Source organism: Solanum lycopersicum, chromosome 12 (assembly GCF_036512215.1).
Source record: "Solanum lycopersicum chromosome 12, SLM_r2.1".
Lineage (NCBI taxonomy): Eukaryota > Viridiplantae > Streptophyta > Magnoliopsida > Solanales > Solanaceae > Solanum > Solanum lycopersicum.
The window spans coordinates 55,349,367-55,367,946 of NC_090811.1; the positions used below are offsets into that span (position 1 = coordinate 55,349,367).

General features: G+C 35.8%; 1 protein-coding gene across 1 annotated transcript; it reads left to right on the forward strand.

Annotated features, from left to right (window-relative positions):
• Positions 1-17,901: 17,901 nt before the first annotated feature.
• Positions 17,902-18,336, forward strand: LOC138340447 (uncharacterized). Its single transcript, XM_069292171.1, has 2 exons — positions 17,902-17,983; positions 18,089-18,336. The coding sequence occupies exons 1-2, from the start codon at positions 17,902-17,904 to the stop codon at positions 18,334-18,336; spliced, it is 330 nt and encodes a 109-aa protein (XP_069148272.1).
• Positions 18,337-18,580: the final 244 nt, after the last annotated feature.

Consider the following 18,580-nt stretch of genomic DNA (forward strand, 5'->3'; position numbering starts at 1 on the left):
AATTTTTAGACTAAAAAAACCGAATGAAATAATCCCTCTTTGATCCAAATGATTTGAGCTTAAAATAGACCTTTCTTTTTCACCCCAACTGATGTTTTTAGGGAATAATGTGTTGGCTCGGGTCCCTGCTTGGTCATGTCCACCGCAGCTTATACCAAAAGCATAAGTTGAGGGTGGCTAATGCAGTAAACAACCCTTTCATGGCCCTGAACCAACTTTAGGTATTGTGTACTTGACTCATGCCAAAGCCATGATTTGAGGGTGGCTGTTATGAGCAATGCTCTGGAAAGTGGGGTTGACAGAACAAAGAGAAAGAAGGAACAAAAGTAAAGTGACTCAAGAACCAGTTGAAAGAAAAGTAAAATAATAAAAAAAATACAATGTATAACAAGCAAGAAAAGAAGAGAGTCACTTACACAAAAGAAGAAAGAAGGGAAAATAGCAAGGTCAGAGAATATGAGAAATTGGGACAAATAAAATAATAAAAAGTGGTAGGTTTAGCTGATATGTCAAGGAGGACAAAAAGTCACTAAAGTATACCTAAATATACCCTACCTGCCCCTAAGCCTATGTTACAAGCTAAGGAAGTCCTATCATGATCCTAAAAAGTTGTATAGCAAACTTAAAACAGTGAAAACAAGGGCAAGATTACAGCAATATGTTTTAATGAGTTGTGAATTTGTTGTGGGAGTGAGTGTTGAAAAGTAATCCTTATACTCAAACTGAAATCATTGTGTGAAAAATGAAGATGTGTTATGAAGTAAGGACACTAGTAGTAATGCCTAAAATATTATCACCTCGGTGAGAAATTAAAGAGGATAGGTGTTAGTGCGTGGTGAGTCTGTGTCATGGTCTGATTCTACATAGTTCAAGCCTAATAGCGATAACACGCATAAATATGATGAGACTGATCGGGATTGATAGCCAAATGATTGCAAAGGCTAAAACATGGATACTATGGTACAAAGATATTTATAGTGAGTAATAGTGTGTCGCTTGAGGACAAACGACGAATTTAAGTTGAGGACAAACAAAGAATTTAAGTTGAGGGTGTTGATATACCATGGTTTCATGGTATTTTGACTCCTTTTTCCTTAAGTTTAGTGTGTGTCCAAAAGCCTTTTTGTATTGATTACTATGTAAGTTTCCCATTATTTGCAGGAAATTTGTCTAAAGGTAAATGCGGAAGTTTTTTATCAAGAAATGCAGAAAATTTACCACCTACGGAGCTTGTGACGGTCCGTCGAGCTTGTGACGGCCCGTAGGTGGCACCGTAGTGAAGCTGCTGAAGGAAAATGGGTAAATCTGAACTACGTGTGGGATTACGAAGTTCATGATGGACCGTCATAGCCATGACGGTCCGTCCTGCTGGTTCCTCGTGATGATTAGTAGTCCAGTACCCGAATTTGAAGAGGTTAAGTGTTATGGAATGGAGACCCTCGATGGACCGTCCTGCCTGTGACAGTCCGTTATGCCTGTTCATCAAGGGTAATGAAGAAAGAAGCATAAGGATTTGTAAATTATAGGATGAAGGAGTCCATGACGGCCCGTCGTGACCACGACGGCCCGTCACGAGGTCCGTCGACCCAGCCACGTTTTGACAGATTTTCAGCAAATAGAGTCCTTCTTTTATTAGGTTTTTGTTTTTTATAAATAGTTTGAAAAAACTCGTTTTGGGGGTTAGACTCTATAATGGTTAGACTCTCTTATGTAGTTGAGGCACTTTTTATTAAATTGATTGTTGGTTCGTTTGTTGATTAATCAAGTGAACTTCTGGATTTTATTCTTTCTCATTGAAGTAAGTGCATGAATTCTTATATTACATATATGAATATTGTGATTATGACTATGGGTAACTAAACTCCACACCTAGGGTTGTGGGAACCATGGGTGAATAATAAGGTAAAATCTAACTAAAATAACAATTTTAGAATAGTATCTTGCATGTATTAATAATTCTTTCATTTAGAAGTCTTTTAAACGGATGGCTAATGTAAGAACTCGTCTTAATTCTACTTGACGTACCAAGGAGGTAGATAATAGGAAAACAACTATCAATATAGATTTAGTATATACTATCTAATAGGCTAGTATTGATTGGTACAAAGTAATAATTTAGTCAAATATCGAATACAATGCTTAATATGAGGTAAAGGTAAGGGTTAGTATAGTAATACACGTAGCTGGACCAAGGTGCGGAGTGAAATTTTCTAGATGCCGGACCAAGAATTTAGAAATACATAACTTATAGATTGCATGCAACATACTAGGAAAGAATTGTTATAGTTAGAAATATCAAGTTAGGAACCTGTGGGGAACACTTAAACCCTAGTTACTATTATTAATTGATTAAACTCCAAGATTTGATTCTGTTAGTTGGTTACTTTAATTTTGTTAGTTATCTTTAGTAATTTAGAAATAAAAAACCCCCTTTGATTGTCTTTTGTTTTTTAAGGAAATAGTTGACTAAATAATAGTAATAATAGATTGAAGTAAGTCTGAACTATTTTCCTTGTGGGAACGATCCCAACCTCATCAGTTGGGTTCTTTACTTGATACGATCGCTTTACTTCTTATTTTAGAAGTAAGTTTGAGCATATCATATGCAATGACACTAATTCAAAAAAATCTCAGGGAAGAAGAGCACAGGCATCTGCAGATTGCATACTCAGGTAATATATTTGCAGATTGCATCAAGAAGTTAAGAAAATAGTAAATCTGCAGATTCCAAATTCTAGATTATATCTGGAAGTTACGGAAAATAATAAATATGCTGATTGAAGATTACAGATTGACTGTGGTATACATTGAAAAATTAGTCGAATAGAGTAGTAGAGAAATACCATTTCGAATCTTAACAGCTAACACCCAGAACATAATTAAAACTAGAAACAAAATCTCACATAGCAAAAACTAGACTCCAACCATACCAAAAAAGCCACTAACAACAACTAAAAAGAGAAAATTGTTAAACATTTAGAGTGTTTCGCTAGAATTCAACAATATTCAAAACCATATCGAGATCTCTTTTTCTTGATAGCAGTCAACTAATCACATACCTTTGCAACTCGAATTTTGAAAAGATCTCTTTTTCTTTTTCTATACCAATTTCATATTATCGAGAAGCATTTTAATGTTGTAAACAACATTTTAAAGAAGTTCAAACACACTAGTTAGAAGATCAAAAGTAAAAACCCAAGCTTGAAAGTATAGATATGCAGATTTGCATATTGCATATTTGCATATTTACATATATATTTTAGATTACAATTTTTCCACTAAATATAGAACAACAAGATACCACAATTCATTTTTAAGATGCAACATAGATCCGCAGAACTGCAGATTTGAATATTTACATATTTCACATTTTAAAGCCCAAGCACGGGTAACTCTCCTAATACAGGTATAATTGTTGATACCACTAATGATTCACATGAAATTTTGAAGGAATCCCAAGCTACTGTCCCTATAATACAGAACACAATCTCAAAAGAGGAGAATTATCAAAATGGTAAGTCTACTCCCTCTACCTCTATGCTAGACAAGCTTACTCATGATAAAATTGTTGGCCATGAGCATGTTAATGCCAAGGGACAATAGGATGTGGAACGTTGTAAATAAATACAGGGGGCGAGTGTGAGTGAGTCTGGACAACAATCCAATCATAACCAAAAAGAAATGCCAAACAATTGGACCCAAGACCATCAACACTATCCTAAAACCAATGATGAGCAAAGTAATTACCATAAGGACTTTCCCGATATTTCCAGTAACATTTTCAAACTTCTCTTAGCCACACAAAAAAGTCAGCATTTATTTTGTAACGTTGTGGAGATTTATGTTACCCATGGCCATAAATCAAATTCTTAACATGTCATAAATAAGGTACATTTGACTAGACAAAAATCAACTTATGCACAAAATCAAGTGCAATCTTGAGAAATTTAGTTTATGGCATAAATAGTTGGATCAAGGAACTGGAACTCAACATGAAATTACAAGAGATCATATGAAGTATTTCTTGATAGAAATGGTACATTGTCTGTTTGACGCACAAAGCTAAAGGTACTCATCTACAATTTTGTTGTTTCAACTAGTTTGAGAGGTCAAGAAAATTGAATCGCGGATGACAATAGCTCGCTCTCCTAAAACCTTTATGTCACAGTTGTTGCCAAGGTCCTGCCTAAGGATATAGAGAAAGCTCTTTTAGCAGTGACTTAGATCACATAAGCATGTCATCTCAACAATACCAATACCTCAAAGTGTGATGAAGATAAAAATTGACAGCTTAATGATATATGAGATAGTGCATTGCATAAGAAATCACATTAGCCGGCTCAAAGTATTCATTCCCAAGTCAAAAAAGTATTCACACATGAGATTGATCACATACCTAGTAAGGATAGAAGGGAAATACTCTTCTTCAGGGTCTTCCGTGCTCGCCAGTGAATGGCTGCTGCAGTTTCTGATATTCCAAACTGAACAGTAGTTTCAAGAAGAAAAAAAATCAGCACTAGATGCTTACTCATTTACCCATAGTCCATGGCCATGGGTTACATAAATCTCCACAAAAGTAGAACATAATAAATAGCAGCAACAAATACTCAATTAAGTGGGGGGGGGGGGGGGGGTCAACTTTGCAAACTATAATGCTAAACATGTGTTTATTGACCTGTAAAATAAACTTGATTACAACACTGTCTGAACAGAACAAAAAATGACCATTGAAGCCAAGCTTGAATTGAAAGAATGACCATATGAAAACATCCCCCATACTGTGAGTATTTTAGGCACCAAGGACACTACATATAGGAATGGAAAGTTTGAATGAGGGAGGAGGATTACAGAAATAGAAAAGAGAAAGAAAATGAAAATAAGGATAAAACCAACGAGGATCAAAACAATAAGAGAAATAAAATAACAATGACAATGCAAAAGATGCTACAGAAAAACAACAACAAAACAGTAGGGAGATGAACAAACAAAATAAACCTGAACAACAAAAGGAAGAATAGTGGAAAACACAAAGAAAAAGGAACCAAACACAGCAAGAAGTGAGACCCCAGAAAACAACATGGAAACTTACCTTACCACAAAATCAGATAGCCAAAGAAGCGCCCCCAAACAACGCACAAGCAACAGATAAACTTCCCATATTACATCAAAATGCTTACACTAACTTGAACATGCAGGAAATTCAAGTTATAACAAGAGAAGAACCTACCAGCACAGCGCATCCAACAATAAAGGAAACACATAATAGGTATGAGCATGAAAATGATAAAGAAAAACAAAAAATGCAACAAGGAGGTGATGTCAATAGAAAAATATCAGGTATTATAGCTATGAAACCTTACTCAAATCATTTTTCTAAAACTGCTACTATGATTGTGGAAGTTGAAGGAGGGATGGTTGGGGGTTGTTAATACAGCCTCGCTTCTGCAGAAAGGGGCAACAAGAGGAGGGAATTTGCATCATGTTTTTCATGAGGGGGTACAGTTAGACCTTAACCCATGCCATAGAGCCCCAGCTAACAATAAAACTCAGCAACAACAATCCAAACAGCAGCATGGTCAACTACAAGGGAAGACAGTGGCAATGAAACAAGGTTACCTTAGCAGACAGTTCTAACAATACTACCTGACATCTCTATTTCAGTTTCTAAAGTAAGTGTAACTTAGTACTTACTTGATGAAATCAGTTCTTCAGCTTCCGTCCTTCAGCTCTTCGATTTTTATTTCTTCGATCCCCAGTTCTTTAGCTTTAACTCTTCATTTTGTTGAGAAAATCAAAATCTGGAGAGAAGAATCTTCATGTTTCAAAAGTTTTATAGTTACATAAATGTCAAAAAAAATTTAACACGCAAGTTTAAAAAAATAATTGAAACTAGATATAAATAGAAACTGGAGGAGTGATGTTCAACGAAAACATTACAATAACGGTTCCACATCAATTAAAAATATGTTGATAACCTATTACAACAACACTTGTTCTGTGTAATGCCCATCATTTCATTATACTCAATCTTCACAATTTTTTACTTTTATCGAAGGACCAACTAATATCTTTGTTCATTCAGTTTTCTGCTTTTCGTTTGTTCAACATCACGAGACAAGGTATGAAGGCTCAGGGAAAATAAAAATCAACTAATAAAGGTAAATTTCGAGCTAGAATCTCCAAAATTGTATAAAACACAAGAACATCAAAACCCTAAAGCTAGAATCTAGACTTTCAAAGATAGAATTGTTACCTGGTAAACCCTAAATCTGTCTGAAATCAAGTCCTGCAATGAGAAATCTGAGAGAAAAGTGTGACGGAGAGACTTAACTTCAGTTCATCTTGCTAACAGCCCCAATCAATTCCTTCTAAAAAAATGAAATTCATTCAATATAAAAAAGCTTGATGAACTCTTCAGCTCTTACATTGACGAAATCTTCATCTCGGAGAAGCAAAAGCTCGGTCAGCTCGGGGAGTTCTGCAGCTCGATCTTCAGTTTGATATTCAGCTCAGATAAGAGAAATTGTGAGTTCTTCAACTTGGAGAAGGAAAAGGCAAGCGTGACTTGAAGGAAAGGGCTCGATCTTCAGTACAATATCAGATAAAGGAAAGGGAAAGCGTAGTTCTTCAGAAAATAAAAGGGAAAGGGAGAAGGAAAGAGAAAGTAATTTTTATTAATTAATGTTTATTTCTTTGCCAATAAAAACGGGAGGGAGAGTTAAATTGTTGGAGGGAATATAAATTTTTGGTGAAAATTTTAAGGCCACACTTATATTGTGTTACTTTTACAATAATAAAAATATGACATTTAAAAAGTGTGGTCATATATGTAAAATTTTTTTGCTAATTATATCATTTTATAGCAAAACATATAATATGTAGCTTATAGTAATAAATAGTACACTTTTCAAGTGTTGCCAATAGTATTGTTTCTAAAAGTTAAAAAAATTGGTACACTTTAAAAGTGTTCCCAAAAATACTTTAGGAAACACTTTAAAAGTGTAGTCTAGAATTAGTGTGACTGTAGACCCAAAATGGTGTAGTGCTGGCTGCCTTGGGCAACCTCCTTGTCCAACGTTTGAGTCCCCCTTGGGGTCCTTAGGTTGGCCTTCAGGGAGTCGTATCCATATGTTTTGACCCTTCAACCTGTCTATTAAGATACTAGGATAAACTACACTATTTTTCAACTCCAAACAACACGTAAAATCAAGGAAAACATACAAGAACTTACTAGCACGTCTAAAGACGAACTTTCGATCATCTTGGACGTTTGACCTCCAAACCTCTTCAAATTAATTATACAAGCCAAAAACAATTTATTGACATGTCATTACCCTTTTTAGGCACATTTGAGCGTCTAGATACCTTAGATTATTTTGAGGGTGTAACAGAGTACCTTTTTCATAAGATGAAGATGTCATAGGTGAAAATTGGATTAGTCAATTTCATTTACCGCGAATTTCTTGCATCAATCTAAGTAAAAGTAGGGATAGTTTTTTACAAACAATTTTGGACCTCCACAATATAAATTAATCATTTTGAGCTTCTTCAAATTCAAATGATTTAAATTAATTAGTTTTATAAAATTTAAAGAAATAATATAAAATGTTGTGGAAGTTATTTAAAATAGTTTATCACTTATTTATAATTTTTAAATAATATATATGTTTTATATAATTATATATATAATTAGTACATTTTTTTATATATATTTGAAAATCATTTCACAAATATTTTAGTGTTACTTAAATATTTTATAAATTAATTTGGCCTAAATCAATAGTTTATATTTTAAATCATTAGTTTATTAAATTACTATATTATTTCATTAAGATTAAGAAGGTCCTTAATTAATTTATGAAAATTCATTTTGTTTAATTGTTGATCAAATCCACCGCCTAAATTCTGATCGAAATTCAATTGGTTATCATGGCAATTTTAGCAAATTTTTTCAACCCTAGCAAGACCGAAATTGGGACCAACTTTTTGGCCCAAATAAAAATTTCATTCAATTCAATACATTCGGTAAGACCCAATTCTCTTAAACATTTCTCAGTCAAACTTTTGACTCAATTAGAAATATCGATAGCTCACTAATTAATTCTAGACCAGCCCATCCCTTCATTCAACAAGAAGACCCAGAAGTTTCCAGCAATCATGCAGGAAAAAAAAAGACCATACAATGTCTTCACGACCTCAAAATTCCTTCAAGATACACAGAAAAGCATCAACAACAGAAGGCGGTACGATTTCCTTGTCATCTTTTCCAAACGTCTCTTACTATTTAAGCATCAAAGAGGCACACGTTTTTATCCTTGATGCGTGAGATTGATACACACAACACAAGAATGACGTTGAATCAATAGAAGACGTCCGTCCCCTATTCCTCTTCCGAAATGAGGCGATTTTCATGCAAAAAGGTTTCTCCCTTAAATTGTGAAAAGATTTTGGATTTTTCAATTTCAAAATGGTCCCTTGTTTATCCGTTTCGTCCATTCCCCCCCCCCCCAGACACACACACAAAAAGTCTTGAATCCTAGATTTCTTCTATGTATACTCCCTACTTCATCATTATGGGGGGATGAGAGAAAATTATGAGAGATTTTTTTTCAGGATTTTTAGTTACAAATCTTTAGAAATAATATATACTAAGAGTAATTTAAGCGATCATTCCTTCAAGATTTTACTTGGGTTTCGTTGTTGTTGTCTCTGTCTGTGTCCTATTGTGGTTAAGTCATCATTTCTTTGCTCGTTGTCTTGTTTCATTGCACTTCGAAAGGTAAACTTCACTTTGGCTCATTTGTGTGTTGGATGTTTGCTTTTGGTCATTGTGAGTTTGTCATATGTCAAAAATTTTAGATTGTTTCAATTAATTTTTTACCACGAATCAATGCTGGTTTCTGTGTGAGTTATTCATGTCGTTCGTTTTCATTTCCGTTGAAGTGTTTTGTTGATTTTTCCTCATCTCGATTATATTTATCCTTGTTGATATCTTTCTATGTCACTATCTTTGTTGCAATATTGGCTGTGAGTTATTCTAATAGTTACTCCTCGTTAATCTTCATGTCTAGTTACTTGTGGTAATCTCGATTTGTTTCAAGAGAGAAAATATAAGTAGGGAAGTTGTTTATTTCGAGTTGTTTAAATGTCCAATTCATGTTGTCTTGATCTGTCTCCTTTCTCTTTGATGCTACTTTTTTCTTAGACTCTATTTCATGTCTCTATTCATCTTTATTCTCCATGCAGTTCACTAAAAAACAATTTTACATGTGTATTTAAGTTGTTCTCGAATAATGATGTTCGACCCTTTCTTTTGTCCTTACTCTATGTCGTTTTCGAGTTTATAATTTCACTGCTTAGATAATCTTTGGTTCAATTGTCTTCCTCGTTTTGCTTAATACTTTCATTTAAAACTGTTTGCTGCTCGTTAGTTGAGTGTGCTAAAATCTGATTTTTTAAAATCTTGCTCATGTTGGAGTACGACCTACAAGACCATTCCGATGTCTCTATTTGCATCCTAATATTTTAACGGTTCATTTAATTACACGTCAATATAATAATATACTTGAAAGATGAAAATCAACATAGGCTTAAAAGTTGATTTTGTTCATGAGTTTCATATTATTTGTACCTACAACTTTTGGTTTACCTTTCAGCTTGACTTTTTCATTAATTGGTACATAGTATTATTTTGCTCTTTTAAAGGACTAGTGATATTTATGAATATGCATCCACACAGCATTTTGATTTTTAAACCGACGAAAAGGTTCCCAAAAAAGGCGTACAGGTTTTGGAGTCAGAAGAACCCGAAACAGATCGCGAAGTTTAAGAGAATGGGCCAAAAGCCCACCTTTCATTTTTAAAATTTTTATTTTTTTATTTTTAGGCCTAAGACCTTGTCTATTTTTTATTACGGTTATTATTTTGTTAGAATTTTAGGACAGGTGAAAATTGGGCCTAAGCCCCAACACAAAATGGGCCCAAATACTGGTCTAGACGAACAAAAACAAGATTTAATACCCTACTCTCTTTCTCCCTGTACTTTGCTTTGTTTATTTTCTTCTTAGTATTTTTCATTAATCTTAGGGTTGAAAATTTAGATCCCTCAAGACGCCTGTAACACCTTAAAAATCCATGACTCATTGTAAAGCCTAACATAGGTGTCATAAAGTCTAAACAATGTTTCTAAGTAAATTTTAATGAATACAGGTCATTTAGGAGTTTTAAGAACTAAAACGTCCAAAAATATCTGGGAAGTTTTTTAAAAGGGATGTTAGTGTGTCTTAGACTTTTAAGTAACTTTTAGGAGTTGGAAATGTACAAAAATGGGTGGAAAGGTAGATAATGGGTGTTTGAGTTGTTTCACGATTGAAATTTCTGGGTACGACTCCCCAAGGGCAAACCAAGGTCCCTTGAGGAGTACCCCTGCAGTTTGATGCAGCACTGCCTGGCAGTGTGCATCAACGGGACAGAAGATGGTCCTGTGTGGCTCGACGAGGCATCGAGGCCACCGTCATCCCACACTTAGAAAAATTCGTGAAGGCTCTTGCTTACCTAGCTACTGTTACAAGTGACGGAAGGGGTTGACGGGAGGTCAGTGGCTCAACAAGGTGTCAAGGACACCATCATCCCACACTTAGAAAAGTATAAGGAAGCCCTCCCATGCAAAATCTCTAACCGAGACGATGGAGTACAGGATAGGGAGGTGGGTTTTCCATCGACTCACCGACGGACCGTTGATCGGGGTCTCGTCGGTGAGGGTCGAGTTTCACTGTTAAATTTTAAATGGTTTCATTTAAGTAAGTAAGTAAGTGGTTTAAGGGTTAGTTTGGTATTAAATAGAGACTAATTAAGTTAATTAATCCCCTCTAAAAATACCCTAACCCTAATTAACTGAAAGACAACTCTCAAAATAAACTCTCTTCCTTCTCTCTTATTTATCTCTCTACATGAACTCACCATTGAAGGCTAGCAAGAACTATGGTTTGGGGGATGGAAATTCTTCATCAAATCATTGAGAAACATTAAGGATGGGTTCTATTCACCTTTGAGATTCTTTCCTCAATAGGTTCCTTCAAAATAGATTTCAAAAATTGAGTTTTCTTATGGGTTTCATTCAATTACGAAATTTAGGTTATGGATTGAGTTTTTAAAAAATTCTTAGGGTTATATTAAGTCTATTAACATGTATTTCAACTTGTTTATGGTAATTGTTTATGGTTTGGTTTTAATTGTAGAATATAATCCTTTATCCCTAACCCTAAGTAGTGATCTTGACCTATATTGTATTGTGATAATTCGCTTGAGTTTGTTGTTCATTAGATTACTATGATATGGTCTTATTATGATTAAATTAAGATGAATTACAGGATAATCATGCTAGTACTTGAGATGTGATTGAGGTTATGAATTATAATGTGAAATTAGCCTATGTGTCTTGCCTCAAGTTGTGATCTAAAGATGAATTGTATTATAGAGATTAAATTGGCCTCTATTGATTATCATTGTGTGATGATGTTACTCCCCAAGTTTTGTTGAGTTATGGTTATGATAGACTATGAAGAAGACTTGGTAACTCTTAGAATCTCTATCTTTACTTCCAGTTGTGATTAATTGTTGTTACGTAATGATATTACATCGGAGTATGTCGTATACTAGGATTATATGGTGGTATGATCTTGAATTGAAATTTCTTGACTATTTTGAGAGGTTGATTAAGGTGTATACGATATAAGGATGGTAAAAACTATTAATGTGCCTTAATATGTTATGAAACGCTAATGTGTTAACCTCACTTATATGAATTGTGATGAAAGGACTTATACTCATACAATTCTTATTGAGATATTGATTATGATGATTACACAAGGTGTATATTCAATGGCCCTAAATTAAGTTATGAAGGGTAGTTAAAGGCTTAAAGGCTTCTAAAAAAGGAACTCTTGTTTAGCACCGAGTGAATTGATTGAGAAGTTTTCCTTTCCACATAGGGAAGGTACGAACATTACATTACTCTTGAGATTGGAGACTATAATTCATGGCGCATAAAGAGGGTCCCTCCTAGGCCTTGAATTATGTTTCCTCAATAGGAATACTAGCTAGTGGATCCACGTAGTTGCTATGTTTTTTATATTTTGGTACTACCTTGGCATGTAGTCTTCCTTCTTTAGGTGTACGGTTTTTTGACACCGTATTCCACACAAGTTCATGTGGTCTATGTCGGTTAGGACAAGATGTTACCAAAAGGTAAAATTAATTAAAGTACTTGAACTCTAACTTGGATAACCTAAGGGGTCTAGCTTAGTCTAGGTAGGGGTATGGGACACTACCTAGACATTGCACTAGTTGTCCTTGAGGGGAATCTTAGGAGGAGGTTCTTATATACATTTATGTTATGATAATATATGATGTATCTATGATGACCATAGCACATTGTTGATACTATATGTTGATTAGTTCATTTATGAATATGCCTAGATCGTAATGTTAACATAATGATGAAATGTAAACCTAAATGCCATGATATGTAAAGTTGGACATTGGTCATGTTTTCTTGTTGAGGGTACTTGATTAAGTAAGGTTATGGGGCATTGTTTGGTCATTGCACTTGTTAACTTGATAAGGACTTGTAAGCAGTTGCCTTGCTTATTATGATATGTTTAACTCTTATTCATTCTTGTGATATTATTCCTTGATGTTAGGGTTGTTATAAATTATGGTTTCGAGTGTGTTGGGATAAGTAATACTTGTTGAGATAGTAAGCATGTTTGTTTGATTAATATGACTTACTTGGCTTTGCATTATGCCCCTGAAAGGGGTAGAATGGCATGCTTTGATAAAAGTCCCTTTCATCATGTTTTGCCTGTGTATGTGCATAAGATCTCATACTTAGTACATATGGAGTACTAACCCCATTTTCTTCCCGTTTCCCAAACATGTTAGGTTCCGATCGTTGAAGTGTTTGGAAGGCAAAATTGTTGAAGTCTTGGATTCTTCCTTTAATCAAAGTGGGGTAGTTCCTAAACTTTCGAGGGCAATTCAATCTTCTAGCGTTAGATTTTGTTATGAGCTTATGGACTCTATCATTTCTTTCCTTGTTATTTGAATATTGTACTTTTGTATGACCTATACATGGTATTATTGAATTGATATAAGGGCTATGCCATATTGTGATATCTGTTTAAATGGTATGTGACGGTACAATCATTGAGACTATTTCTATATTTATATAAATATATATGTGCAATAAAAGTAGAAGGCTATGCAAACTTCCTATATGAAGGTGTATGTATAGTAGATAAAAATTTATTTTATGTGTATGTAGAGGTCTATGTAAACCTCCTAGTAGAGATAATAAAAGTTTTAATTTTTTTTGCATTTTTCAACATATGAATGTAATAATATGAAACTAATAGGCTAGTCTTAGTCCTTAAAAAGGTTTCACGACGACACAGGTTACGTCTAGGGTGTAAACCTAGATGTCAAAAACTTCATATCAGAGCATGAGGTTTAATAACGTTGAGTTATGTCTCTCTCTACCACTTCTGTGTAGGTTTGTATTCATAATTGTGAAGTGTGCCACACTTATAAGTAGAACCTATATGATGCTTAGGAATCACTCTCGTTCTTAGAAATCTTATCGTGCCAATACTGTATACTTATGGTGTGCCTTGCATCTAATTTTATTGTTGTGTTTATAGGAAGTATGAACACTCTAAGGAATGTGGATCATAGACTTGAGGAGGGATTTGCTAATGCAGGAGCTCCTCCCCATGAGTAGCAAGTTCCTACACTTGATGAAAATTTTAATGTTGATCAAGCCACGGCTAACCCTCCACCTATGGCTGAGGCGGAGATGGGGGATATTCTTGGTCAAATGGCCCAAGCCATGACTACTCAAGCACAAGCCGCAACAGTTCAAGCCCAAGCTTTGAAGGCTCAAGCTAATTGGGATGTTGCTCCCCGTCCTCATCAACAAGTCACTACTATGTCTTCCCGTCTAAGGGACTTCACTCGGATGAACCCTCCTACTTTCTATGGGTCTAGGTTGAAGAAGACCCAAAGAATTCCTTGGTGAGGTCTGCAAGGTGCTATATGCTATGGGGGTGACTTTAAGTGAGAAGGCCGAGTTGGGCTCATATCAACTCAAGGATGTGGCTCAAACTTTGTACGTGCAATGGAGGGATAGTAAGTCGTTGAAGGTTGGGCCGGTGACTTGGGAGATCTTTAAGGCAAATTTTCTAGATCATTTCTTCCCTAGAGAGATGAGGGAGGAGAAAGTGAGGGAGTTCATCAATCTTCGCCAAGGAGGGAAGAGTGTTCGGGTACTCTTTTGAATTCGTTAAGTTGTCCAAATATGCTCCTTCTTTAGTCTCTTATCCTAGAAACCAAATGAACAGTTTTGTGATGGGGATGTCGAAGGACTTACAAAATGAGTGCAAATCGGCCATGCTACATGACAACATGAACATTTCCTGTCTTATAGTTTATGCAAGAAGGGTTGAGGAGACAAGAGCTAAGTGAAAAAAGTAGAGATGCTAAGAGGGGTAGGTAATTTGATGAAAGCTCCTTAATGAATAGGCTTGAGATACAAGATAAGCCTAAATTTAAGAAGCGGGGTTCAAATCAAGTCACTACGAAATTCCCAAGAGTTAGTGCTGATAGGATGTCTAACCCTAAATTTAAGAAGGGAAAATGTTTTAATTCACCAAAGGAGAAGACAACTTGTGGAAAGACTGGTAAAAAGCACAATGGTGAGTTCCTTAAGGGGGAGGATAATTGCTTTAGTTGTGGTAAGAGTGGTCACAAAATGAGAGATTGTCCAACTTGAATAGTCAAGACAAGGGTAGTGGCCAACCTTAACCAAGTGGTTCTAGTGATGCTCCAAAAAACAACCAATTCTGTGCTCTCCGCTCTAGGGGTGAGCAAGAGACCTCTCCCGACGTGGTGACCGGTATGTTAAAAATCTTTACTCTTAATGTGTATGATTTACTTGATCCGGGTGCTACTTTTTCCTTTGTTACACCACTAGTAGCTAAAAAGTTTAATGTTTTACCCGATATTTTGCATGAACCTTTTCTAGTGTCTACTCCGGTGGGAGAGTAGGTTGTTTCTAAAAGAGTCTATCAAAATTGTCCTATTTCATTGCCCAACGGAGTTTCTTATGTAGATCTGGTAGAACTCGATATGCTTGATTTTTAAATTATATTGGGTATGGATTGGTTGCATGCATGTTTTGCGTCCATTGATTGTAGATAAGACTGGTGACGTTTAACTTCCCAAACGAACCCGCTGTTTAGTGGACGGGAGGAAATTCTATTCCTATATTTCGCATCATATCTTGTCTAAAAGCATGTAAAATGATCTCAAATGGTTGTCTCTATCGCATAGTAAAAGTCCAAGATTTGGATTCCGAAACTCCTCTTATTGAGTCAGTCCCTGTAGTGAATGAATTTCTGAAGGTCTTTCCTAATGACCTTCCCGGTATTCCTCCTGAATGGGAAATTGATTTTGGTATCAATATGCTTCCAGAAAAAAATCCCATTTCAATCCCTCCATACCGGATGGGTCAGGCGAATTGAAAGAGTTGAAGGCTAAACTCAAGGATTTGCTTAACAAAGGCTTTATAAAGCCTAGTATATTTGCATGGGTCATTATAGTGTTATTTGTCAAAAAGAAGGATGGGTCTTTGAGAATGTGTATTGACTACCGCCAACTCAACAAGGTCATTATTAATAATAACTACCCTCTCCCTCGGATTGATGACTTATTTGACCAACTACAAGGGGCGAGTTACTTTTCAAAGATAGACTTGACATCAGGGTATCATCAACTCAGGATAAGAGAGATGGATATACCCAAGACGGCCTTTCGGACAAGTTATGGGCATTATGAGTTCTTGGTCATGTCTTTCGGTCTCACTAATGCTCCGACGGCATTTATGGACCTGATGAATAGAGTATTTCAAAATTACCTAGATTTGTTTGTCATTGACTTCATTGACAATATCTCGGTATACTCGAAGAATTAGGGTGATAATATCGGTCATTTGACGATAGTGTTGAAAACTCTTAAAGAACATCAATTCTATGCAAAATATAGTAAGTGTGAGATTTTGTTGAGATCGATGACTTTTCTTGGGTACATCATTTCTAGTGAGGGAGTTGAAGTAGACCCAAGCAAAATGGAACCGGTGAAAAATTGGCCTAGACCATTGACTACGATTGACATCAGGAGTCTCTTGGGTATAGAGGGTTACTATTGGAGGTTCATGGATGGTTTCACATCCATTGTGTCTCCTTTGACTAATTTGACCCAAAAGAGTAAAAATTTTGAGTGGTCGTAGGAATGTGAGAAGATCTTCCAATTGTTGAAAGATAGTCTTACTTCCGCTCTGGTGTTGACCTTACCAGAGGGTACAAAGGGTTTTGTGGTTTATTGTGACGCATCCCGGGTGAGTTTGGGGTGTTCGCTTATGAAAAAGGGGAAGGTGATAGCTTATGCCTCTAGGAAGATAAAGGTATATGAGAGAAATTACCCCACTCATGACCTTGAATTAGCAGTCGTGGTGTTAGATATAAAAATTTGGAGGCATTACTTCTATGGGGTTCATGTGGATGTTTTTACCGATCATAAGAGTCTCCAATATGTGTTTACCTAAAAGGAGTTAAATCTCTGACATAGAAGGTGTCTTGAGTTTCTTAAAGATTATGATATGAGTGTCCTTTATCACCACATAAATCCTAATGTAGTGGCAACTGCCATAAGTCGAATGAATATAGGTAGTGTATCCCCCCTTGATGAAGCCAAAAAGAACCTAGCAAGGGATTTTCATAGGTTGTCTAGGTTGGGTGTGAGGTTGGAGAGTTCTCCGGATGGGGGTTCCACAGTTCATCATAACTTCGAGTCATTTTTAGTGGTTGAGGTGAAGTGCAAACAACACCTTTGTTTAGCCTTAATGGAGTTGAAAGAATCGGTTCTTGGCAAGTTGAATGAATCATTCTCCCTAGGGGGGATGGTGTGTTAAGGTACCAAGTGAGATTATATGTTCTCGATGTACATGGGTTGAGGGATCGGATCTAAGAAGAAACACATGGGTCCCTCTACTCAATTCATCTAGGGTTGACAAAAATGTACCATGAACTAAGGGAAATATATTGGTGGGAAGGTCTTAAAAGGGACATAGCGAAATTTGTCGCTAAATGTCCGAATAGCAAAAAAGTAAAGGTCGAACACCTAAAGTCGGGTAACTTACTACAAGAGATACAAATTCTAACTTGGAAGTGGGAAGACATCAATATGGACTTTGTAGTAGGTTTACCCCAGACCCAAAAGTCCTATGATTCCATATGGGTGGTTGTAGATCGATTGACTAAATCCACTCACTTTATCCCCGTCAAGTCTTCATATTCGGTGGAGGATTATACAAGAATCGTCCTATATGAGATTTTGTGCCGCCATGGTATTCCTTTATCGATCATATTGGATCGGGGCACACAATTTACAACTAGATTTTGGAGGTCGTTCCAAAAAAGGTTAGGTACTACGATGAAGTTGAGAACCACTTTTCATCCCCAAATGGATGGTCAAGCGAAGCATACGATAAAAACCCTTGAAGATATGCTTAGAGCATGCATTATTGATTTTAAAGGGAGTTGAGATAGGTATTTACCTTTAGTGGAGTTTACCTACAACAATAGTTTTCATTCATCCACTTCCATGGCTCCCTATGAAGCCTTGTATGGTAGGAGGTGTAGGTCTCCTAATGGATGGTTTGAAGTGGGTGAGTGATCGCTTCTTTGTCCTGAATTGATTTATAAGACTTTGGAAAAGGTTCATATCATATGGAATCAGTTGCAAACGGACTATAGTCGACAAAAGTCTTATGCCGATAATAGAAAAATGGATTTGGAGTTTGAAGAAGTTAATAAAGTGTATTTAAAAATTTCACCAATGAAAGGGGTGGTTAGGTTTTGCAAGAAAGGTAAATTTAGTCCTCGTTATGTGGGTCCCTATGAAATCATGCAAAGGGTTGGTAAAGTTGCCTATGAATTGAAACTTCCTTGTAAATTGTCTTCGGTTCATACAGTTTTCCTTGTTTCTATGTTGAAAAAGTGTATCGGTGATCCCGAGTCCATTATTTCTATTGAAGGTTTTGGTGTCAAGGACAACCTCTCTTATGAGGAAGTCGCGGTTCAAATTCTTGATTGGCAAATCAAGAAGTTGAGGAATAAAGAGGTGTTTTCTGAAAAGGTGTTTTGGAAAAATTATCTAGTTGAGGGTGCAACATGGGAGGTTGAGGCCGAGATGAAGTCCCACTACCCTAATCTTTTTTAGAATTAAGTTTAGTCATTCTTTTTAATAATATAAATATGATTAGAAATTGAAGTTTCTTGATTTTTGGGTGAAGTGAGGGAGATTTTTTTGAAAACCTCACAGTAAGCTGTATTGTGAAATCACTATAGTATTGCTATTACATACTTGAAATTTTGCTTTTTGCTTGCTTTAAGTTATGTGGTGCATTTTGGATATGGTGAGTCCTCATAAAATGATGGTTAACATGTTGTTAAGTTGAAGTTTG